Source organism: Leopardus geoffroyi, chromosome D3 (assembly GCF_018350155.1).
Source record: "Leopardus geoffroyi isolate Oge1 chromosome D3, O.geoffroyi_Oge1_pat1.0, whole genome shotgun sequence".
In the NCBI taxonomy this organism is placed as follows: Eukaryota; Metazoa; Chordata; class Mammalia; order Carnivora; family Felidae; genus Leopardus; species Leopardus geoffroyi.
The window spans coordinates 21,421,215-21,445,486 of record NC_059339.1 but is presented as its reverse complement, the minus strand read 5'-3'; the positions used below and the strand labels follow the sequence as shown (position 1 = coordinate 21,445,486).

At 48.7% G+C, this 24,272-nt stretch overlaps 1 protein-coding gene and 1 long non-coding RNA gene across 13 annotated transcripts in view; both read left to right on the top strand.

Moving 5' to 3' along the window:
- DEPDC5 (DEP domain containing 5, GATOR1 subcomplex subunit) overlaps positions 1–3,623 on the top strand; it is a 129,506-nt gene extending 125,883 nt beyond the window's left edge. For all 12 annotated transcript variants that reach the window (XM_045459735.1, XM_045459729.1, XM_045459726.1 and 9 more), the window contains 2 exons: positions 2,622–2,704; positions 2,866–3,623. In XM_045459735.1, the coding sequence (XP_045315691.1) occupies positions 2,622–2,704; positions 2,866–3,158 (376 nt within the window). In that variant the 3' untranslated portion in view covers positions 3,159–3,623. The remainder of the gene's footprint in view (positions 1–2,621; positions 2,705–2,865) is intronic.
- A 17,998-nt stretch (positions 3,624–21,621) lies between these two features.
- LOC123587376 lies at positions 21,622–24,201 on the top strand. The gene is made up of 2 exons (XR_006707272.1): positions 21,622–22,195; positions 23,555–24,201. It is a non-coding gene; the product is annotated as an uncharacterized LOC123587376 (long non-coding RNA).
- The last annotated feature ends 71 nt before the right edge of the window (positions 24,202–24,272 follow it).

The window sequence follows — 24,272 nt, the reverse complement described above, 5'->3', positions numbered from 1 at the left end:
AAAAACTGTAAAACGTGTCTCAAGCCTCTAGACACACGTTGAAAAGATAATGAAGGGTTAAAAAGCAATAGATAAGTCCATAGGTTTTTACTGGCGCCTAATATGTGTGCCAGGAAAGGGCTTTTCTGGGCTTAGCTGTCTACCCCTCAAACCAGTCCAGCTTTGTCTCCAGAATGCACTAGGCAATGTCCACTTCATGTTAATCATGGCAGAAGTAAGTCCTCTGTTCCTGCTTCCATAATCCTCTCTCTGCACCTTCTTCAGTGTCCTGTCATCCTATTCAAACATCTTAAGCTGTTACCACCCCACCACGAACCTCCCTCCTGCCCCCTGCCCACCATAGACTGGCTGCTTCTTTCAACAGGAGTGGGTGCTGATTGGGGGCAAAAGGTGGGGAGTACAGTGGGTCAGTGGCAAAGGGCCTCGATGCGGGAAGCAGACAAGCCTGGTTCACCTCCACCTCCACCAGCATCTGGCTGAGGAACCGTGAACAAGTTTTGGAACTGCTTCACCTTCATTTTCTCACCCTTCACTGGGTTGTTGGGAGGGTTCTCTGGAGTTCCCAGCACCTAAGAAGCCCTTGGTAGGCAGTAGGTATTATTAGGAAGACCCCAGCCAACTGACAAGTTTATAAGCAGGTCTGATGCTTCCCATGGATATCATTGGGTGGTCGTTGGATTTTGCTGACTAGATGTCACTTGGGACATGGCCTTTATTTGTCAGATGTGCTTTTTTCTTCACAGCATTCCCCTCCTGATCCAAACTCATCTAGATCCTAGTCATATCTAAACTTTGCCCTGTCCTCTTCAGAGTGCTTTTTCAGCCTTCAGACTCTTCACGTCTTCTATTCTGTGTATCACTGCATGGACTCTACTGTGTGTCCCTATACCTAAACATGCTCCCCCTTCCCCACCTCACCCTGCTCCCCCTTCTCCACCCAGACCCACCTTACCCACTAAACCTTCTCCCCTAAGCCCCCACCCCTGTTCTACACCTGTCAGTCTTGTTCCACCACAGATTCCCAGGTCTCTCCTCTCTAAATCCCTCCTTTTTTTCCAATACACTCTATCCATCTATTACACTAGTTTAGGGGTCCCTGGGTGTCAAGGGTATGCATTTTTCTCATTTTTGTTTCCGTTTAAGCACCAAGGCAATGTGCCTTGCCCAGAATAGCTTTTGCACAGAATGGAACTCTAGGTTAGAATGTGGCTCCAAAAGGAAACATTAGCCCATCCATAAGATTCATCTCGGATGGAGTTAGAGATGGGTCCAGAGAAGCTGATCCATCCATCCTACCCCTGCTGTGGCTCCCCAGCTCCTCCTTTATTTTTGTCTGGGTGGGACTGAGCACCACCCCCCCCCCCCCGCCCTCACCATAGTCCTGGCTCATGTGCTCCCCAAGTGGACAGTGAGGGGGCCAAGCACCATGTGCTTAAATTGCCTTTTTAAACTTAAAGGTCTTCCTCGTGATCTAAAGAAGAAATGAGGCAAGAGTCTGGTCAGGCTCATCTATGCTGAGTAAATAAATAGCCTTAATTGGAAAATGGAGAGGAAGAAAGGCAAAATCCAGAGCCATTCCTACACATGATAGGGTCAGCCTATACATGACAGAGCTTTGAGTGCACATTAGCTTGTCCATTTAACTTGCATATTTGATTTCATGTGTTCTTTGATAAATAATTAGTGAATGTCAGTGTAAAGCTGACAGCTTATATAGAGGATGCAGTGAAAAGGAGACAGGTGTTTTACCTCCTTTAGTTCTACCTACATTGCTGCCTTCATTACATAAACCTCTCAGACTCAGGGCAAGAGCCACATCTGTTAATGTGTCCTTTACAGCACTTAGCAGGTAGAGCTGTAATAAATGTGTGTGATGGAAATAGAAAAACCCGGAATAGAACAAGCCATAGATGAGAAGCAGAATCTAATAAGTCATAGATGAAAAGTGGCTCCTCTTGCCCATTTCTAGAACACAGCAAAGCAGAGAGCCCTAGAATCATGTGCCTCATTTTTAAGAAGAGGATTTCAGTTAAGATAATTTATTCTATTTCAATTCAGAGCCTTGTTCGAGGGCCTACTATGTGTTTGTCTGGGAGAACTAAGGGAAAGAGGTGTGGCTAGGTGAATTAAGATAAGGACCTTCCCCTCTCAAGCATGTGGATGGGCACCTTGCCCCACATACGGCGTGATGTGGATTCCAGTGAGAGGCAGAGAAGAGGTACGGGATGGGAGAAAAGAAGCAGCCATCTTTTTTTTTTTTTTTTTTTTTTTTTTTTAATGTTTATTTTTGAGAGAGAGAGAGAGAGAGAGAGAAAGACAGAGCATGAGTAGGGGAGAGGCAGAGAGAGAGGGAGACACAGAATCTGACGCAGGCTCCAGCCTCTGAGCTGCCAGCACAGAGCCCAACACGGGGCTCAAACCCGCAAACTGCGAGATCATGACCTGAGCCAAAGTCGGACACTTTGACTGAGCCACGCAGGCGCCCCTTGAATGTTCCATCTTGAAAGAGATCTTTCCAGGCCCCTCTAGCTCAGGCTGTCGGTCCTCTTAGTCACATTTGTTCCCCTTGTTCCTTTAGCTGAGGAGGCCCTAATCTGTGTGTCTTCCTGTCCTTCCCTTAGGTTTGGGTTTGTACAAGATAAATATTCTGCATCTGCTTTTAACTTCCCTGCCGAGAACAAGCCTCAGTACATCCATGTTACAGGTGAGACCCTGCAGGCAAAACGTGGGGCAGGTGGGTCCCTGTGGCAGGAGCCTATGCTCGGGGGCTTCTTCTCTTGATTGAGCCTGTGGTTGCAGAGCCACCACATCTGCCCTGGGAACCCTCCCGGTGGTGGTGGTGACACAGGGCATCTTGCTTCTCAGGAACAGTGTTCCTGCAGCTGCCCTACTCCAGGCGAAAGTTCTCGGGGCAGCAGCGACGTCGGCGAAACTCCACCAGCTCCACTAACCAGAACATGTTCTGTGAGGAGCGGGTTGGCTACAACTGGGCCTACAACACCATGCTGACCAAGACGTGGCGATCTAGTGCCACAGGGGATGAGAAGTTTGCTGATCGGCTGCTCAGGGATTTCACGGACTTCTGCATCAACCGCGACAACCGGCTGGTCACGTTCTGGACGAGCTGCCTGGAGAAGATGCATGCTAGCGCCCCGTGAGGCCAGGGTGCACCAGGGCCCACAGCACGGGGAGGATTCCGCTCCTGCTGTCCACGTCCAATAGGGGCAGTCAGGCTCTGGGTGGCGGGCAGCAGGGCCACCGTCGGTGAGTGGGAGCCATTGCTGCTGCTTCCTCCTCCCCCACAAAATGTTCTTCCACTCGAGGAGAAAGACTCAGGAAGAAACTAGCGCTGAGAGCAGGTGGGAGGTCCAGATGGTCCGTGGGAGGGCCTCAGTACTGGGGAAGGGGGCGGGCAGCCCCCGTGAATGTCTTTGGAGAGGGGGTGGCTCCTGTGAGCATCCTTTCCCTCCACTAGCCGTGGGCTTTTCGGAGCAGTCTGCCACTTCCCGCCCAGAAGTGTGCACAGGATGTAAGATAATTTTGTGAAATAGTGTACCATAGGCTCACACCAACTGTACATACCTGTATATATCAGAAGCAGGAATAAAGTGCCATGTGCGGCATCTCTGGCCCAGCCTGGTTCCTGGCAGCAGTGACCCCATCCTTGGCTGGGCAGTTGGGCCCCGTCGCCAGGGACGTAGTGGCAAATGAGGCAGCCACAGAAGGTGAGGAGGACTCTAGAATTCACTGTCTTGGAGAGTCTGGTGGTGGATACTGAAAGATGTCTTTTTACAGGCCTTTGGGCAGGAGTAAAATAGTTTCTTTCAGACTTAATGAGCAAATAACACCATACGCAATTGCAGGCTTGTGCTATTGGAGTGAATGTTGCTAAGTGGGTGAGCCCAGGTGTGGCACATGGATGTCATGGCATTCCAAAAAAAACAAAGGAAAGTCTCTATTGACTCCAAGGTTTAGAACCCACTTCTTATAGGGATAAGATCTAGCATGGTGCCTCAACTGCAGCACCTTGCCCTGATAGTAGGGCTGAGGGGCTGCAGGCCTGGGGGTACCTGACAGATACTGCCACTGCCTCCCCCTCCGTCTCTCCACACAAACCCTGTGGATTTACCTCCTCAGTAGCTTGCAAATCTACTCACTTCTTCCCAAGTCCTCTGCTACCACTCCCGGCCCAGCCCTTCTTCATCTTCCTTTTCCTCTCACATGGCTAGGAGAGCCCCCTAACCCACCTCTGCTTTCCCTCCAGGCCATCCTCCACTTAGCAGTTAGAGTCTTATTTAAAAACCACTCTGGGGGTGCCTGGGTGGCTTAGTTGGTTAAGTGTCCTACTCTTGATCTCGACTCAGGTCGTGATCTCATGGTTCGTGGGATAGAGCCCTGTGTCAGCTTGCAGCACAGAACCTACTTGGGATCTCTTTCTCTCTCCCACTCTCTCTGCCCCTCTCCTGCTCGCATGGGCATGCGTGCACACACACACACACACACACACACTCTCTCTCTCTCTCTGTCTCAAAATAAACTAGAAAGAAAGAAAGAGAAAGGGAAGGAAGGAAGAAAAAGAAAAGAAAAAAAGAAAAGAAAAGAAAAAAAAAAAAAAGAAACTACTCTGAATATGCCCACCACTTACCTGGTCCCAGGCTATTCTCCAACCACCCGGAGCATCATAAACTCTTTAGCAGCTCAGATCCTTTGCACATGCTGTTCCATCTGCTTAGAACACTCCTCCTCTCCAGGCTCACTCTGCCCTGCTAACTCCTGGTCATTGTTCATCTGCTCTTTGCTCAAATGCTTCTCCAGGGAAGCACAGTTGGCTACCTGTCAGGTCTTCCCTCAGCACCTTGTACTTCTCTGGCAACGCTTGGTACATTTACAATCTAGCATGACAGAAGCTTGCCTGTTTTGTTTACCTCTTTGTTCCTAAATGTGCAGCATAATAATAGATGCTGGAGAAATGGTATCAGCTGAATATGTGGAGTGAATGAATGAACTCTGGACTCGAGAGCCTGGCACTGGGCGTTGCATCTGAATCTCTCTGCACTGGGTTCTTAAATTACTTAATGGAGCCATTTCCTCATCTGTAAATTGGAGCTATTAATAGTACATGTAGAGATTTTGAGAGAATAGATCTGTTAATACATGTGAAAACACAGAGGTTGATTCCTGGTGAGGAACAGGTCCTTGATAAAAATCCATTTTCTTTCCCTTTCTCACCTTTCCTTCCCTCCGACAAACCTTTACTGTTTTTCAACCGTCAGTGTCCTTCATTTATGGGAGGCTGTCTGCTAGGATGGTGGGAGGACCAGAAGATAGATGTATATGAAAGCACTTATTACCTAGCAGGCTGTAAACAAATGTTAGCTGTTCTGACATTCCCAGATGCGAAATCCTCTGCCATGTTTCTGAACCAGCTTCCTGCATGATGTTGCTGGACACAGCAGACACTGGTCTGTTCAGATTGGATCATGTGGCATAGTCATGTGTGGTCCTCAGTATCCTACTTTCCTCCTCTCTTCCAAAGATGACCTGAGAGAGGTGCCTGAGTGGCTCAGTTGGTTAAGCATTGACTCTTGACTGAAGCTCAGGTCATGATCTCATGGTTCGTGAGTTCAAGCCCTGTGTCAGGCTCTGTGCTTACAGTATGGAGCCTGCTTGGGATTCTCTCTCTCTTAATAAATAAATAAAAAAACCCAAAAAACCCACAAAGATGACCTGGGAAAAGAAGGCCCAGAGAGTGATTTGGTGGAAGAAGAGGCGGCTAGAAGAAGCTAGAATGCTAGCCACTCACCCTTCAGAACTGAGCCTGAAATATTCATGCCCTTGAACCCCAGTTCCCCCAAATTCTTCCTTTCTCTGACCAGCGCCTCCTTCCACCCACTCATCCAAGCCAGAATCTGGGAGTAGAACTCAGTCCCCCTCCAACTCCATCCTAGTCCTCCCCATCTGCCCCTCAGGCCTGTCCATCTCCCTCCATGCTTGCTGCCCAGGTGCAGAGAAAGCCTGGCCTGAGGAAGTGTGTGGTTTGGTTAGACATGAGGGATGTGTGCATGCATATTGGAAGCCTCACACCAGGTGTATAAATGTGAATAACCATTCCTCAGTGGAGAGAGAAGGGCAGGAAACTTGGGGCTAAGAGGACCCAGGTTTAAATTCCAGTCCTGCCATTTCTTCACTGTGAGAGCTAGGAATGTTCTGCCTCCCAAGTGTGGTTCCTCACCTGTTAAATAGAGAGGACATAGCCTCACCTTTCTTCCCAACCCCATACACACACACACACACACACACACACACACACACACACACACACACTTCTCTTGAGTGTTGCTCTTCTTCTGTGCTTGTGACAATGCAGTTATTTGCTGACCCCTTTTAGCACCCCAGGTTGAGAATTTCTTTGGCACACTCTCCAGTCAATGAGAATTGAGTGAATGAACTGGTGAGACCAAGGGAGCAGATGCACATGGCAGAGCCCCTCACAGGGCCCGGCCCAAAGGAGGAACACATGGACTGTAAGGAAGATCTTCATGGGATCGTCAATCTCGTTCCCTAAATTAAGTCATGGAGGGCACTTATTCATGTTGAAAAATAGGCCATCAAAACCCAGACATGTGCATGACATACTTGGGTCACCCCAGTGTAGGAGAGGATGAGGGTGGTCCCGTAAGACAAGATCCTTAGAGCAGAGGGGTTCTTGGTGATCTAGTCCAACCCTTTCATACTCTCATAGTTAAGGAAACATGGAGTGACCTGCTCCAGGGTCTAACCGGGATGGGGACCAGGTCCTCTGGTTCCCAGGCCCAGTGTTTTTCCAGGCATTTGGTTACAGTCAGTAGTGTGGCAGTTAAGGGGGCAGACACAGGAAGCCAGTGTCTGGATTCAGATTCAGGCACAGCCACTTGCTGGCATGTGCATCTGAGTAAGTTACTGTACCTCTCAGAACCTCGGTTTCCTCATCTGTAAAATGAGACACTAGTACCACCTCACAGGGTCTTGAAACCACAGGAGAAAATGTGGGTAAAGAGTGTGGACAGTGCCTGGAACATTGTGCCCCTCCTTAAACATCAGCTGTTAATGATGATTACCCCAGACTCTGTGAACCCCAGGAGTTTAGAGAAGGGAATAATCAGAGGGCTGGAGTGGACAGGCTAGTCTTTAAAGAGGAAGTAGGCTTGGGCCTTGTGGGATGTATAGGAGTCAGAGTGTTCAAGAGGCTGAGCCCAGTGTCCTACTTGGGCCAGAGGGCTTGTACACCACTAGCTGCTGTGGTCATGCTGCCTTATCTAGGTCCCAAAGAACCTCTGCTGGGAAGTTTTTGCTGTTGGCAGAGGTGCCACATTGCCAAGAGCAGGAAGAGGGCCTTCTGACCATGCTGTCCTGACTCCTCATCATGAACAGGGTTGTTGCCTGAAGCTGAGCAGCTCTGGAGACATTTCTCGGTTTTGTGGTTGTGCTGGGGTGTGCCCAGGCCCTAGTACACTTGGGGCAGCACCAGTTGGCCTCCTGAATAAGAAACAAATTTGGGGTGGAGAACCACACAGAGTGTGAGATGCAGAAAAACCCAGTGGGAAAAGAAATGAGATAGAGTAACGCCCTTACCCTCTACCAAAGGAATGGAAATAAGCCAAGGAGGCTTCAAAGCAGAAGTAGTAGCTGTCTTAGGCCCCCACCTGTGGTTCTCCAATGCTCCTATGCAAAAGAGCTCACATAATTTGCAGATTCCAGAGCTTCTCCCAGAGATTCTGATTCATGAGGTCTGGGACTCTGCACTATAAATAGACACTCTGCTATCCATGGTCCATTTGAGAAACCCTGTTCCAGATTTCTTCTCTGGGCTTCTTACTGAGTACTTTATATCCAGTGTAACCACCCTGGAAATATGATTCTCACCAAAAAGCAACACAGTAGAGGCAGAGAACTTGACAGCTGAGTAAAATGACAATTGACAGCAAGATGGCAGTGGGAGCAGACTGAGAGCTACACAGGCCGCCCAAGGCTATGCAGCTGGGCCAGCAACTGCCAAGTATTACATTGAATAAGTATGGAAACCCATATCCCCTTTTGTAGGAAGAGATCCGTCAAAAATAATTAAAATGGAAACTTCGGGTATTACAAGGAAGAAGTACATGACTTACACCTAAGACCCTAAGGAAGTCTGTGTGGCTTTGCTAACATGGATGGAAAATAGAAAATAGTGTGCATGTGCACAGAAAGCTGAATAGAAGCCAATTTATAGTTATCCTGAACATTTCAGGTACATATAATAACAGTCACTTCATTTCTTGAGCGTTTCCTGTGTTCTGGGCAATGTAGCGTACATTATATGCCACTGCATCATGTAATCTTATCAACCACTGTCATACCAGATGAGAGTGGAAAGCTGAGGCAGTGGAGTCCAGGGCCACACAGCTAACAGCGAGGCTGGGAATCAGGTCTGGGGGACCCCAGAGCCCAGCCCCCGTTCACTGTGCTGTCCCCATCACCTCCTGGTGGTGCTGGGTCAGTGAGGCATCACCACTGCTCTAACCTGGACCTCTGGCCAGGGGCCCCTTATTCCATTCAGTTGACTGTAATGTGTGTGTGTGGTACAGCCCTACTGGTGTGCAGATGCATGTAGCATGTGAACAGCCTCACATACAGGCTCTCTGGTGGGAGAATGCAGTGACTTTGAGCGGGTGCCAGGGGCTTTTCCTCTCCCCCAGGCTCCTATCTGGAAGGCACTGTCTGCTCCTTCCCTTCTGGCCCGCAGCCTCTGACTTCAGCCTGCAAGTGTGTCCGGCAGCTCCTGGACCTCAGGCCATGCCACACACTTGCCTGAAGCCTGGCCTGGAATGCATGGGTGGTGGGGGGCAAAGCAGGTGCCAAGAACTCATTCCTACCAGTCTTCAGATTTGTTCTCCATCTGTTTCTCTGGCTGCAGCAAGATTCATCTGTTTCCTCAGTGAATCAGCACATAGTCCTTCCAGGAAGAAAATCTCTTCCCACCCTGGTGATAAGGGGGAGGGGGTATGGGGAGTTGCTGTGTGACCATCAGCAAGCACACCCCTCTCTCTGAGCCCTGGCATTTTCATCTGAATTCCTCTGGCAATGAATCTGGGAGAAACCTTAGGAATCACAAAATTTCAGATCTTTCTCCTCCTTGACCAACAGGAATGCTGAATGCCAAGACGGAATGAAGGTCCCTGTCAGTCTTTCAGGCAGCTGGTGACAGCTGTGATAGGAGCTGAGTCTCTTACCTCCTCTCTGTGCACTGTGGATTATATCAGACTGCTTATCCATGCTTACTTTCTCCCTGTTAATCTTCAGGTGTCTCTTAAAGAGACAGAGAGTTTTTAAAAAATTGTTTTTTAATTTACAGTTCATCTATTTTTGAGAGAGAGAGAGAGAGAGAGCAAGCAGGGGAGGGGCAGAGAGAGAGGGAGACAGAGGATCCAAAGCAGACTCCACACTGACAGCAGAGAGCCTGATATGGGGCTCGAACCTATGAACCGTGAGATCATGACCAGAGCCAAAGTCAGACAATCAACTGAGCCAAAAAGGCAACCCCAGAGAATTTTATTTTTAAGCCCAGGGCATCCTGGAAGAGAAACATTTCCCTAATGTCTTTGTTGTTCATCCAACCCTAATAGCTCACATTTTGGGTTCTTCTCCTCTCCACACTCTGGGAGCATCAGATAGGTGTGACCATGTACTGTCCTAGGAAAGACCCCCCTTTACAAGGTGAAATGTCCTGCCTGTCCTCATCCTGAGTGTCCTCAGAAGCTGAACAGACACAAGCTTGAGAGGGTTGGCAGGGGTCTTCCAGAAGCAAGCCTGTGAGACTTTCGTCCAGATGCTGTTCCAAAACCCCCACCCCTTTTCCAGGTCCTTGGATATAGCACTGGAGGAGAACCAGGAGCTAGCTAGTGGTACCCAACTAGCCCCCATCTGAAGGACATTTGGCAATGTTGGGAGACACTTAAACACCCTATAATGCATAGGACAGCCCCTACAAAAAGGATTATTCAGCCCCACATGTCATTAGTGTCAAGGTTGAGACAACCTGAACCAGATGCTGATCGGGTAAAAGGTCTGGATGGTGAGCCCCTCTTTCCTGTGAGTTTGGAAGAGAAGATAGATGCCACTTGCCCCTGGTTATGGATTCTAAATCCTTTCTTGATGGCAGCCCCATTCCCAATCTCCTATAGCCATTACTCTTTCTAGGTGCCAAGGCCAGAGTGGCTAAGAGAACTGCTTAGGGCCACACTACAAGTTGTGGACAGAACCAGGATTAGAATCCTGGTCATATTTAGTGTTTACATGCTGTGGCACTGCTCTTGTGTTTCTCTTTCCTTGTACATATAGCTAGGCTCTCCAATAATATATGATCTCCTTGAGGGCAGAGAGCACATCTTGCTCATCCTTGCGTCCTCCACTGCAAGTGCCCATCACACGTAGGTGCTTATTTAGAATTGGTTGAATTCATTCATTCAGCTGACCAAAGCTGAATGCAAAGCCAAATCAATGTCGGTCTTTCATTCTTGGTGGAGGGAAACAGGTAAAGCACTACAGAAATAGAGGTGGGGAGCTAATTCTATGTAGGGGAACTGGAAGACTGGAGAAAGGGGCATTTGGGCTGGGATTTGAAGGTTGTGTAAGAGTTCTGGGTAGGTGAGGAGGATGGGTTAGAGAAGGGATTCTGGAGGTCTGGAGGGCTTTGTCACCAGATCAAACAAGAGAACATGACCACCTAAAACCTGATGGGGGAGAAAACTGGAGAGCAATTTCTCCAAACCTGCCCTACTAAGCCCGAATTTTCAACAACTGGTTTCCAGAGGGAGGTATGTTGGTGTTGTCAAGTTCCAGAGTACAAACCAGAGTGACAAATGGTCCATTGTCTGGAAGCCCTGTGCCAGCCTGGACTCTGGGGCTGCACCCTGGGCGGGGGGCAGGAGGGGTTGGTGGAGGGACAGAGCCTCGACACCTTGCTCACCTGTCTGGCTTTGTTCTTCCTGGTCCTGGATCTGGGTAGAACAGGCTTTTTTGTTTGTTTGTTTTTAATGCTTTTTTAAAATTTATTTTTGAGAGAAAGAGCAAGTGAGCACAAGCAGGGGAGAGGCAGAGCAGGAGACACAGAATCTAAAGCAGGCTCCAGGCTCTGAGCTGTCAACACAGAGTCCGACGTGGGGCTTGAACTCATGAACCATGAGATCATGACCTGAGCTGAAGTCGGATGCTTAACTGACTGAGCCACCCAGGTGCCCCTGGGTAGAACAGGCTTTATTTTTATTTATTTATTTTTTTAACATTTATTTATTTTTGAGACAGAGAGAGACAGAGCATGAACGGGGGGGAGGGTCAGAGAGGGAGGGAGACACAGAATCTGAAACAGGCTCCAGGCTCTGAGCGGTCAGCACAGAGCCCGACGCGGGGCTCGAACTCACGGACTGCGAGATCATGACCTGAGCCGAAGTCGGACGCTTAACCGACTGAGCCACCCAGGCGCCCCGAACAGGCTTTAAATGTACCAGGCTTCAAGGTGGTGGCAGGCCTCTCAGATGGGGCAGACAGGGAATGATCCTTTTTCATTGTCCTCTTTCTCTTCAGTGATCCAAAACCCTGCTTCCAGGTCCAGCCTGCCATTTCTTCCCTTGTGTGACCCTGCCCAAGCTTCCGAAAGCACACTGAGTCTGGGGGATTGGTGTGAGACCCCAGGGGATAAGTGCTATGGAATATTTTGAGACCTTGCACAATCAGGTGAAGTCACTACAGTTCTTGTTTGACTTTAATGCTGACTACCTGTGCGATCTTGATCCTGAGCAAGTCTGTTCACCCCACTGGACCTCAGGTTTGGGGGTGGGACAATGACAGTGTTTCTTCTGCCTCCTTCAAGGGGTCACAGTTGAGGATCCAATGCCATCAGCTCTGCAAAGTGGTTTGAGTGATGCAAAAAAATTCCATAACTTTAAGGCAGCCATGTAAACACTCCCCTAATGGAGACCAAACATTCTGTTTTATTTTTTAATGTTTTATTTATTTTTGAGAGAAAGAGAGAGAGCGTGCACACATGCACGTGCAAGCAGGGGAGGGGCAGAGAAAGTCAGGGACAGAGGATCTGAAGCAGGCTCTGTGCTGACAGCAGTGATCCTGATGCAGGGCTTGAACTCATGAACCATGAGATCGTGACCTGAGCTGAAGTCGGATGCTTAACTGACTGAGCCACCCAGGTGCCCCCAAACCTTCTGTTTTGAATGTGTCTGGCAGGCTCACCAGGAACCTAGTCCAGCACCAGCTAGTCTGAAGCCTGGGAAGGGAGAGAAAGAAAGCAGAATAACAAGAGCTCTTACTCTGAACCCCAAGCAAGTGTGCACCCATTGTCCTAGTTCTAGAAGTCTGAGAATAGCCCCAAGGGAGGTGGATAGGTGGTGGTACCCCACTCCTCAGAGAAGAAACTGAGTCTTAGGGAAGTGGAGCGACTTACCCAAGGTTACTGAGCACACACATGGCAGGGGAAGGATTGAATTCAGGGATTCTCCACCCCCAGGACTCTTCCCTTAGAAAGAGGTGGGGCATGGGAGAAAGAAGCCCACTAAACGTGGTTTCCATGGTGGGTCACCCACGTCCTGGAAGGAGGAAGGACAGGGCTTGGGGCCTGGGCTCCCTGTGTGGCGATGAGGGCCACGTTCCCAGGCTCTCCAGTGCCTGATCTCCACACTGGCTGCTGTTGGTGGTTGGCTCCAGGAGGACAGGAGCACTCTGGGTGGTCTGACACACAGGATGTGTCTCGCCTCAAAGCAGAAGTGAAACAGGGCGCACTTCCCCTTGCAACACAAGAGGCAAGTCTGACCACTGCCCCCTCGCCACCGTCTCCTGCAGGAACCCAGAGACTGGCTGCCGCTGCTGGGGTCTGAGATTGGGGGTTGGGGGCACAGAGAAGCCAGCTTGGTCTGGGGACCTAATTCATGCTGGGAGCTGGGTATCTACTTCTCAGCACACAGCTTGGGGTCTCTTCACACAGGCCTCCTTGGGCAGTGTCCACATGATTGGAAGATACTGTTTCTATCAGGTTCTGTGATTTAGATTCCGAGCGAGATGGCCCTTTATACAAATGTTCTGTCTCCTGGCCGGATCACAGCCAGCTCCTCTCTGCAAGAGGGAGATTCATTTGTGGCTCATACTCTCATTCATTGTTCACACATTCGGTTGTTCTCCCATCAACGAACATATTAAGAACCATCTCCGTGCCAAGCATCGTGCAGATACAGGAAGGAGAAGGATGGCAAACAAAATATTACACAGATCACTATTGTTATGGTTGTGAAGTAATTAGTCATGAAAAGTGCAGCAAAGGCCACAGAGAGTTCACTGTAGGGGGTTAAAGGGGAGACCCCAACCTAGTCTAGGACTCAGGGAAGGCTTTCTGGGCATTTCCATGGAAAGCTGAGGTAGAGTTCCTGGCTGAAGACCCTGAGACTGGGGAGAGGCCGGGGGCCCATGTGGCTGGAGAAGGAAGCAGAGACCAGATCACACAGGATACAGGCTACATAAGGGGTCCCCCCTGTTTGACATGTCTTCAGGAGAAGTATCCGGAAGGCCTGGTGACTTTAGGCAAGGCTTTCTCTTCTCTGGACCTCAGTTCCCTCATCTTTTCAACAGGAACAGATTCACCATCCATGCAGGATGCCTGAAGAGCCCTTAGGTAAAGCACTAGTTCGGTGTCTGGCACAGTGGAGGTGCCCGATGAGTGTTGCCGTTAGTCTAATTGTTGCAGAGCCGGGCTAGGAATCCAGTCTCCAGGCCCAGGTCCCCGACTCCAGTGGCTGCCTTATCCCCAGGGCAGCTTCTAGGAGACATGGAGCCAGGTCACCGGGGCCAAACACATTGGCTCAAGTTCCAACTTGCTTTCTGTTGCAGTATCTCCCTACTGTCCTATCATGGCCCTTTGCCAGCCAAGTTAATGCAGCCTGGGAAGAGGCTCCAGTCTACAGCTATGGCCAGCGGTAGAGGCAGATGCCCCTGTCCTGCCTCCCAGACCCACAGGGCCCCAGGCTCCTGCTGGTTGACTAGTCAGTCTTTGCAGACTCCACCTGCCATGCAGGTGCGGGGCAGGGGTGGCACAGAGCTGGCAGCCCCAGGGCTGAGCGGCAGCAGAACTGCGTTGTTTTGCAAGGGTCAAGCCACCCTGGAATCCTTTTCTTCTGATTCATGGAAGAAATCTTCCTGAAGGAGAAAGGAAGTGGCATTGACCAGATGCCTGGAGCTGTGTGGGGTGCTTTGCTTGCTGCCTGACTTATTTCTAGCAACAGCCCCTCACAGTGGGTATTATTGGCTGCCTTTTACAGATAAGTGACTATTAAGGATCAGGATTGCTCGAAGTCACCCGAGGTCATCGAACTGGCAAGTGGCAAGATCTGGATTCTATGCCAGGTCCCATAGCCTTGCCCTGCCCTGTGCCCCTTGGTGGTGGGCCATTGGGCTATGTTTTGTTGTATTTTGTATTTCATCCAGCATGAGCCTGTTGTAAGAGGCCTGGAAACAAAATGGTCAGGCCTGAGCTTTGATTTCTTTCTTTTTTTAAATTTTTTTATTTTTTTAATGTTTACTTATTTTTGAGAGAGAGACAGAGCAAGTGGGGAGGCACAGAGAGAGACGGAGACACAGAATCTGAAGCAGGCTCCAGGCTCCTAGCTGTCAGCACTGAGCCTGACGTGGAGCTTGAACCCACGAGCTGTGAGAGATCATGACCTGAGCCAAAGTCAGAGGCTCAACCGACTGAGCCACCCAGGCGCCCCTGAGCTTTGATTTCTTCATCTGGCAAGTGGCTACAGGAGTATTACAGAATGATCTAGGGGGAGCTATCTCAGCGATGGGTAGGGCCACCCCCCATCCCTGTTTACAAAAAGGAAACTGAGTCCTAGAGATGGGGAAAAAGCTGCCTGAGATGACATGTCATGTTTGTCAGCAGAGAGCTGGGCCAGGCCAGATTCTCCTTGCAGACTGCTTCTCTAGCCACCTTCCTCACCCTCCCTTGCTGGCCTCCATGCCTCTGCCCAGTCTCCACACACTGGAGGATCCCAGTCTGTGGGCCCTGGACCTTTTTTTTTGCATTTCCTTCCCCCAGCGACCCAGTCCCGTAATTCTAATCACCATCTAATTACCATGCCTGTGTGTCTCAACCTGAGCTCTCTGGCCCTGACCCCAGCTCTGAGATCCAACCTGTCTGTCCAGCTGCCTTGTTGGCCTCTTCTTAATGATTTCAGAGAGTAACAAACTGGATATATGTACAACACAACTCCTGATTTAGCTGTGTCCTCCCAGCTCCCACCCAAACCTTCTCCTCCCACAGTCTTCCCCATTTTAGTCACTGCACCATCATCTACCCTGTTTTTCAGGCTGGAAGCCTTGGAGTTATCCTGTATTTCCTCCCCTCAACCCTTCCCTCAACCCACCACGCCTAATCCATTAGCAAAAATATATTGTAATCTGACCCTTCTCACCACCTCCACCTTCATCTGATGCAGCCACAACCTGACTGGTCCTGCTGCATCCTCTTTTGCCTTGAAGAACATATTCTCACAGCAGCCAGTGCACTCCCTTTTAAACATAGAACAAGCTGTGTCATTCTCCTGCTTGAAACCCTCCAGTGACTTCCCATCAACTCGGGATGAAATCCCAATACAAGGCTCTAGGGGCCTGGGTTTCTGGAAGCATCTGTCTCCATTCTCATCTCTTCCTTCTCACTCAGAAGGATGCGGCATCTCCTCTTTCTGCTCCATGAACACCCCAAGGTTGCCCCTGCCTCAGGGCCTTTGCACGACTCTTCCCTCTGCTTGGAACCCCCTTCCTAAGATCATGGCTCAATTGCTTTCTCATTGTTGGTGTCACTTGCTGCCTTCTCAGCAAGGCCTTCCCTGACCACCTTGTCTAGAGAGGTACCACCCCTCTGCCTGTCACTGCCCATCACATTACCTTGTTGTCTCTCCTTTATAGCCCTTTTTGTCACCTGACATCATCTGCATTGTTTGCCCACTTATGCATTGTCATTTGTCCACACTGGGATGTAGTAAGTTCTGGGACTGTTTTTGTCCCTGCCAAGTCCTCAGTCCTTACCACAACGTGCATAGCACATGGTAGGTGCGTGATGAGTGCTTGTTCACAGAACCAGCCACATGGACTGGAGGCCCAAGTTACAAATCAAGTTTATTCCAGGTTGCTGTCCCCAGAGCTCTCTTGCATAGGACAGCATTTCCCTGTCCTTTGACTTCTTTTTTTTTTTTTTTTTTAATGTTTATTTATTTTGACAGAGAGAGAGAAAGACGGAGCACGAGCGGGAGAGGGGCAGAGAGAGAGGGAGACACAGAATCCGAAGCAGGCTCCACGCTCTGAGCCGTCAGCACAGAGCCCAACGCGGGGCATGAACCCACAGACCATGAGACCATGACCTGAGCCGAAGTCGGATGCTCAATCGACTGAGCCACCCAGGCGCCCCTCCTTTGACTTCTTTAAGAGAGTAATTTCTTTAGGTGCTCAGAGTTCACTCCCTTATCTGCCAACTCTACCACCTAAAGCTAACAAGTTACTTATTCTTTCTGTGCCTCAGTTTTGTCAGCTGTTAAATGGGGATCTTAACAGTGGCTGTCTCACAGGGCAAACATGAAGACTGAAGCATACTTAAAGCAGTGCATGGGATGTAGCATTCAGGAACATTAGCTCTATTATTATTTTTATCAGTATTATTATCACCACCACCACCACCATCATCCATTTCTCAGATTGAGATATACTTGATGGGTACCTGGGTGGCTAAGTCGGTTAAGCGTCCGACTCTTGATTTTGGCTCAGGTCATGATCTCATCGTTCGTGGGATTGAACCCCACATCCGGCTCCATGCTGATGGCTTGGAGCCTGCTTGAGATTCTCTCTCTTTATCGCTCTCTCTCTCTCTCTCTCTGCCCCTCTCCTGCATGCATTCTCTCTCTCTCAAAATAAATATTTATTAAAAATATAAAGAGATATACTTGATATATAACATCATATTAGTTTCAGGCATACAATATGATGGTTCAATATATGTATATGATGTGAAGTGATCAGCACAAAGTCTGGTTAACAGACATCCTCAGTTTGCTTCTCTGCTGTTGAGTAATAATACTTACCTTGTGCCACTTTGCCTGCTCAGTATCCTCTATTGGTTTCCTATTTCACTTAAGAAAAAGACCAAGTGCAATAAAAAAAAATAAATAGATTAATTAATTAAATTAAAAAAAGAAGAAGACCAAGTGCCTTTAAGGAGTCTATGAGCCCTCCACCTACCTCTCTAGCCTCATCTTCTTGCATGGCTTTCTTTTCCATTGCTTTCCCCTCTGTGGTCACACTGGCCTTATTTCAGTTCTTCACGTGGTGGATGCTCATCCTACATCAGTCACTTGGCTTGCAAGTTGCTTTCCCTCCTTCTTCACCTAGTCAATGCCAGCTCTTCATTCCCATCTCAGCTTCGTCACTACTGTCCTAGCCTCTGTGACCACTGACTAGGGGAATTCCCTTATTTCATGCTCTCGGGGCAACACGTGCCTCTGCCCTAGAACCTGTCACAGTTGTAAGTTTGCACCTATCCCTTACACTTGGGTTACTATCTGCCTTTCGTAATAGACTCTGAGCTCCACGAAGACAGAGACCAAGTCATTCTTTGCCCACCTTCGCACTCCAAATGCGAGCCCAGTGTTTGCGTGCAGTAGGCCTTCCATGAACATTAAATGAATTCGGGAAGCCTTTGGGTTGGAGGCTTTGATCAGATCAAGCACAAAACTGCCCCCAAAAGAAAATCTGCTGTCTTTGCATAACTGACCAGGCTTTTAAACTGGCCTTCTGCCACTGAGCCAGAACAGTCCTCCTGACTTCCAGTACATTCCACTTGGGAGTGATGTGGTCCTGGGCAGCTCCTGCCTGCTGAGCTGCTTTCAGGGTGCCTATAGAGTTACAAGAGTAGGAAAAGGCTTTGCTCGTCTAATCCAAGATAGAAACTGGACGTGACGCTGTGACACAATGGAGAAGTCTGTCTTGTTTCCTGAGCTCAGCCACCTCACCATGCCAGACACACTCAGCTTTTCCTTCCTTCTTGAAATAGGGTAATATGGTGTCCTGGTGGCAGAGTGCTCTGTTCTGGTTTTTCTGGCTGATGGTGTTTTCTTTAATTGGTTGGAGCAGAGGTCCTTGCAGCCTGCAGACCTGGGCCAGTCCCCCACAGGGTCTGTACCAGGACACGGTGAAATGAGGGAAATAGGGACAATGTAGGGAGTTTTCATAAAGCTAAATTAGTTCTCAATTGCCCTACTTTTCATGTGTCAGGATGCCCTTTCTTTTATGAAACAAGGGTGATGGGAGGTGGTGATAAGGTTTTTTGGTTTTTTTTTAAATGCCCTTGCTTGTCAAATCACCTACTTAATTTTGTTTTGAAATGTACTGGTCTGTGGACAGTGGCTGAGCCAGGTTAAGAGAACAGGCTCTCTCTAGTTCCAGAGACTAGTTCCAGCACTCTCTCTCTGAAGCTCCTCCCTGGAGACAATAAGATGTAGGGGAGACATGAGAGCTGGTTGTAAATTATTGACAAGCAGCCATGTGGAAGAGGGGACATGCTTGTTCTGGTTGCACAGGGGGCAGTATTGGGGTCACTGGGTAGCAGTTTCAAAGTCAAAATGTGCCCGTCTGAAACTGCTACCCAGTGACCCCAAACTTCACTCTGGCTTAGAATACAATTTCTGAGAGGTGAGTATTCAACAGTTGGCCGGGGCTTCCCCACTCCAGTAGTATTCAGGCACAGGTGGAGCTGCTACATCTGCTGTTGGAGAAAATATTCAGGCTGGGGGTAAGTTCTAATTAAGGACCTTGGCCTTTGATTCAAACCCACCTAGCAGCACTGGCTTTACCACTTACTATCTGTGTGAACTCAGACAAGAGAGTTTCCTTCAATTGAAAATAGGGTAGGGGTGCCTGGGTGGCTCAGTCAGTCTGACTTCGGCTCAGGTCATGATCTCGTGGTTTGTGGGTTCGAGCCCCGCGTGGGGCTCTGTGTCTCCTTCTCTCTCTGCCCCTTCCCCACTCATGCTCTGTCTCTCAAAAATAAATAAACGTTAAAAAAAATTAAATAAACATTAAAAAAAATATATAGAAAATAAAATAAGGTAATCACGACTCCCTCAGGCTCCTGTAAGGATTATGTAAGGGGGTGTGTGTACAATGCCCAGCCCACAGATTGGTCTTCCCTGTGATGTGAAGCCTATGCCCAGGAAGCTTACTTAGAGTCTGGTGGAGTGGAAGAGACTTACAGAAAAAGGATAACATGAAGTAGTTTATGAACAAGGACCAGCAAAGCTTATGTGCTGGGCAGTTCTGAGGACAGGAAATCAGGCCCAGGCTGGATGATCAAGGAAGAATTCTTGAAGGAAGTAATACCTACATTAACCCTTGAGACACTGCTAGGCTCTGGATAAGTAGAGAGGAAGAAGTATGCTTCCTAGGAGGAGAGCATACGATGGTCTCTGGCACACAGTAGTGTCAACTGGAAGTAGCTATTATCTAAATTTCAAGGACCTGGTGATCCCTCTTTCCTTGGGCTCTGACAGCACTGTAGGCACATTCCTGGCACATCAGACATGCTTGGTGTATGTTGAATAAATAGGGGGAAGATTGACTAGTAGAGGGAGAAATGATTAGGTCTAAGTAAGCTGGGGAAAATGAGAGTATCCTTTCACCCATTTATCTACTCGCTCACCCATCTATACACTCATCTATCATCCAATAATACCCACATACATATATATGCCAACCCACTCACCCATCCATTCAGCCATCTTTCCCTGCACCCATTCATCCATTGCATATTCATCCATACTCCCATCCACCTATACTCCTTCCATCCATCCATCCATCCATCCACCCACCCACCCATATATACACCTGTTCATCCATTCATCCACCCACCCATCCGTATATTTAAGGCATAGAACAAGATAAAGTCACTGCCTTTATGAAGTTTATATCAAGTGGGGCCCCTAAGGCTGACAGATATGAATCAAATAATTATGTGGATAAGTGTAAAACTGTAACTGATATGTGCTACAGATGAAAGGCATACATCATGCCAGGAGAGCCAGAAATGGGAATTTGACCAATTCAAGGGGGTTAAGAGAGCTCCTCAAGTTCAAGAAAGTGGCCATTGAACCAGAGCCAAAGGGTGAGTAGGAGTAACTAGAAGAATTGGGGGTGTGGTGGCGGTCAGAATGTTCCAGACAGAGCAGAACACACAGAAGGGCAAGATGAAGTTGGGGGTGTTGGCCTGATGATGCAGGCCTCTGGGGCTTATTAGGATGTTGATTATTATACTTAAGGCTCTGAGAAAGCCTCAGGTAACATGATCAGATTTGTATTTTTAAAATATTGTTGGGGCGCCTGGGTGGCGCAGTCGGTTAAGCGTCCGACTTCAGCCAGGTCACGATCTCGCGGTCCGTGAGTTCGAGCCCCGCGTCAGGCTCTGGGCTGATGGCTCAGAGCCTGGAGCCTGTTTCTGATTCTGTGTCTCCCTCTCTCTCTGCCCCTCCCCCATTCATGCTCTGTCTCTCTCTGTCCCAAAAATAAATAAAAACGTTGAAAAAAAAATTAAAAAAATAAAATAAAATATTGTCTGGCTGTGGCTAAAGAAAATGGAAGCAGGGAATGGGATGAGCAAGTGCAAAAGCAGGAAGCCTGTGAGAAGCCAATAGTCATCCAGGAAATTCATGATGGAACCTCGGATGGAGAAAGCAGTGGAGGAAGGAGGAGAGGAAGGGTGTAGTGGACGATTCAAAGGCCATTTTGGAGATAAAATGATTATACAGTGGGTTTAGTGGGAACGGATGAGGGTGAGAGAGGAGTCTAGGATGACACCTAAGTTTCTAGATATAACTGTTGCTAGGCAACAGAGTGACAGACCAGAGAGAGGGGGAAAGGGTTGGACACACTTTTCCTTGAAGTTGTTATGCCTGTGTTTGCCAAATAAGGGGTATGGGAGCATGGGCATACAGAGCTCCCTGGTTGCTCGCACAGGGGTGAAAATGCTGGTTTAAGAAGGTCACACGTTGCAAGCTGAAGAGCTGGGCCTGTGAGTTAGGGCTTCTAGCTTTGGCTCTGCATCCAGCTAGCTGTGTGACCTTGAGGGGGCAGCTTCACCCCTCTGGGCCTCAGCTCTAAAACCAATGGCCTTGCTGGTCTGGCATTTTAAGGGCACAAAGCAGCTTGAATCTTATTTGTGTCCACTGGCACTATTTACAGGGCTCCCCCTTGGAAAGTTATTCCTTGTAGATACACTTTTCCAGAGCCTGAAGATTGAAATAGAATAAAGTCTAGAATGTGAGATCTGAAAGGAATCATAGAGCCCATTTGCCCAATCTTCAAAGTTCACAGAGACAGGCAGCACCTGTGCTTGACCTTTATCTCTATCCTCCTCCACACCCTGTACCTGGGGGAAGAAGAGGGGCAGTTTGTGCAAAGCCACAAAGCTACAGGGCAGAATAGCATCCTTTGTAGGTCATCCCCATGTTCCTTTTCTCTACCTTGGGTGTGGGTTTTTTTTTTTTTTTTTTTTTTTTTTTTTTTTTTTTTCTGCAGCCTACAGCCATTTCTTAGGACAGATGGGGCTAGGTAGATCCGTGGGGATGGGCTAAGATCAAAGACAAGTGATGCTGAGCATCTGGGGAAAGCATAACGAAGGGAACAGCTGAAGCCATGATGTGCTAAGCTGGGGTCCTTTCTGACTCTTTGAAGATGCCTCTTGTCGTGAACCCCTATTATGACTCCTGAATGTCCTCCTGGGGCTGCAAGACACTCTTTGCCAAAAAGGAATGCAGAAAACCCAGCCTACCCCCTGCAAACAAGGCATGGAGACAAAACGCAGTTGGAACCTCGGGGCTGAGGTTTCCATGGTGGCCCCACTCTGCTGCTCTTCCCATTGGCCAGGCGTCCTGCTCCAGCTTTAGCAACAGAGGCTCAGATACCCATCTCCTTCCTGATTGGCCAGGTTGTGCTGCAGCGCCATGGCAACAGGGGCAGAGGGACCAGTTTCTGCAGAACGACTTGAGTCACCATCTACTTGGGGTGGAGCTGAGATCCAGAGGGGCGCTTGCAGGGGATGCCTTAAAGGGAACAGGTAGCCCCCACCTCAGCTCACAGTCAGGTGGGGAACCCTTCTCCATGGGTTGCCCAGGGGTTTGGGAGGCTGGTGGGTTTCATCTCTTTATCACATCTATCTTACATCTTACAGCATCTTCCCAACCCTTCTCTTGCCCCAGTGCTCCTGTCACCTGCAGGAAAAAAACAACAACAACAACAAACAAGCCCCTAGCAGTGCCAGAAGTTAACTTGTTTGCCCTGAATCATGCAAATTGCAAGCTAGAGTTTGAACCCATATTATATTATTTAATTTAAAAGCTTTAGAGGGTTTTTGCTAGAGAATCCAGTTTTTTTTTTAAAGACTTTATATTTTAGAGCAGTTTTAGGTTCACAGCAAAATTGAACAGAAGGTACAGACATTTCCCATATTCCTTCCAGTTTTAATAGTTTTATTCATCAAACAGCTAATGTTTTCCAAAGCACTCTTGCCTCTGAATCATTATCTGATCCTCCCAACCACCCTATGAGTTGGTACTTCAGGGATGAATGACCCATTTCATAGATGAGGACACTAGAGCCCAGAGAAGTCAAGTGATTTATTCCATGTCATGCAGCTTATTAGTGCCAGAGCTGGGCCTCCAACCCAGACCTCCTGAATCCTTATCAGGGCTCCAAACCATTGCCTAATCTATACCAGAAGACCTCCAGGAGGAGTGGAGGGCTGCTCTGAGGGGTCCTCTCCTAAGGCTAGATAATGATGCTGAGTAGAACCAGGCATTCTAATGTTTCCAACCTGGACCAAGGGTTTCACACTGTATCCCCTACTCCCTGCCAGGCAACCCCTAAATGTGGCTCCAGTCCCCAGGAAGGGTCTGTGTTTCACTCAAACCTTGCTCTGCACACCATGGTCTCTCCAACCCTACCCCTGCCAGCACACAGACAGGTAAAAAAACACTCTGAATAAGCTGAACTATAATCCATTTAACATTTCTGTGTGCTTGAAGCTGTGTTGAGTGTGACTCATCATCACAACCTTAGATGTTAGGTCTTCATTGTCCACCATTTATAGATGCAGAAGCTTGTGCCCAGTAAGGTTAGGGAGCATGCCAAAGTCACACGGCTACTCGGCAGAGCAGCCAGAATTTCAACTCGAGACCACCTGGCTTGAAAGCAGCCTGGTTTGGACAGTGGTGATGCAGAATGGTAGCTTGAAGAGGCATCTGAGAGCAGATTCCTTAGCTGTTGGGTGTGCATTTTTTCCTCAGTTGAGTCTGTGGCTTTCCCTAATTCTTGGCACTGGAGAAAGCAGGCTCAGAGGATCTGCTTTTTGTTAGGGACTCGGAAATGCTTGGCCCCTGAGGAGTAACTTGGTGTCCTCAACACTGGGTCCCATTGCCTGGATTGTCACTTTGTGATCTTTCAGGAGAACATGGCTGGACTGCTGGGAATCGGCAAAGGAGGAGAAAACGGTGATCTCCTTGGTCTGAATCTTATCCCCTGCTAGAAATGAATGTTTTGGCAGTTTCCTCTCCTTTCTGCTCAACTCGGGCTCCCTGAAGCTCTTGCCCCTGAGACACAATCCAGCCACCTGGCCAGCCTTCCTGCCCTCCCAAGAGCATGGGTTTTGGAGGATACGGTAAGGTGGGAGCTCATGCCTGCCATTCTGCCCCACTAAGTGCCATACCAGCAAGGGGCAAGCACATGATTTCACCACCAACAACAACGTGTGGCATCTTCCCTGTGCCAGACCTCATGCGGGTGCTAGGGAGATGGCAGGGAACAGACCATTATGGCCCCTGGCCTCATGGGACCTGCTGCCTAGTGGAGGAGATGGACAATAAACCCATGGATGAGTACATCATGATTTCAGTTAGTAATACATGCCTAGGACAGGATGAAACAGGATAATGAGATAGAGAGCGATTGGTGGGGAGTATGCTGTTTTAGCCGGAATGGCCAGGAAAAGACTCTCTGAGGAGGTGACATCTGAGCAGATAACTGAAGAGGGAGCAGCTATATCAGTTATTGATGTCCATGTAATAAACCCAAACTGGATAACAAACCCCAAAACTTTGTGATTTACAACAGCCATTTATTATTTCTCATGAGTCTGTGGTTGGCCTGGGTGGTTCCTCTGCCCA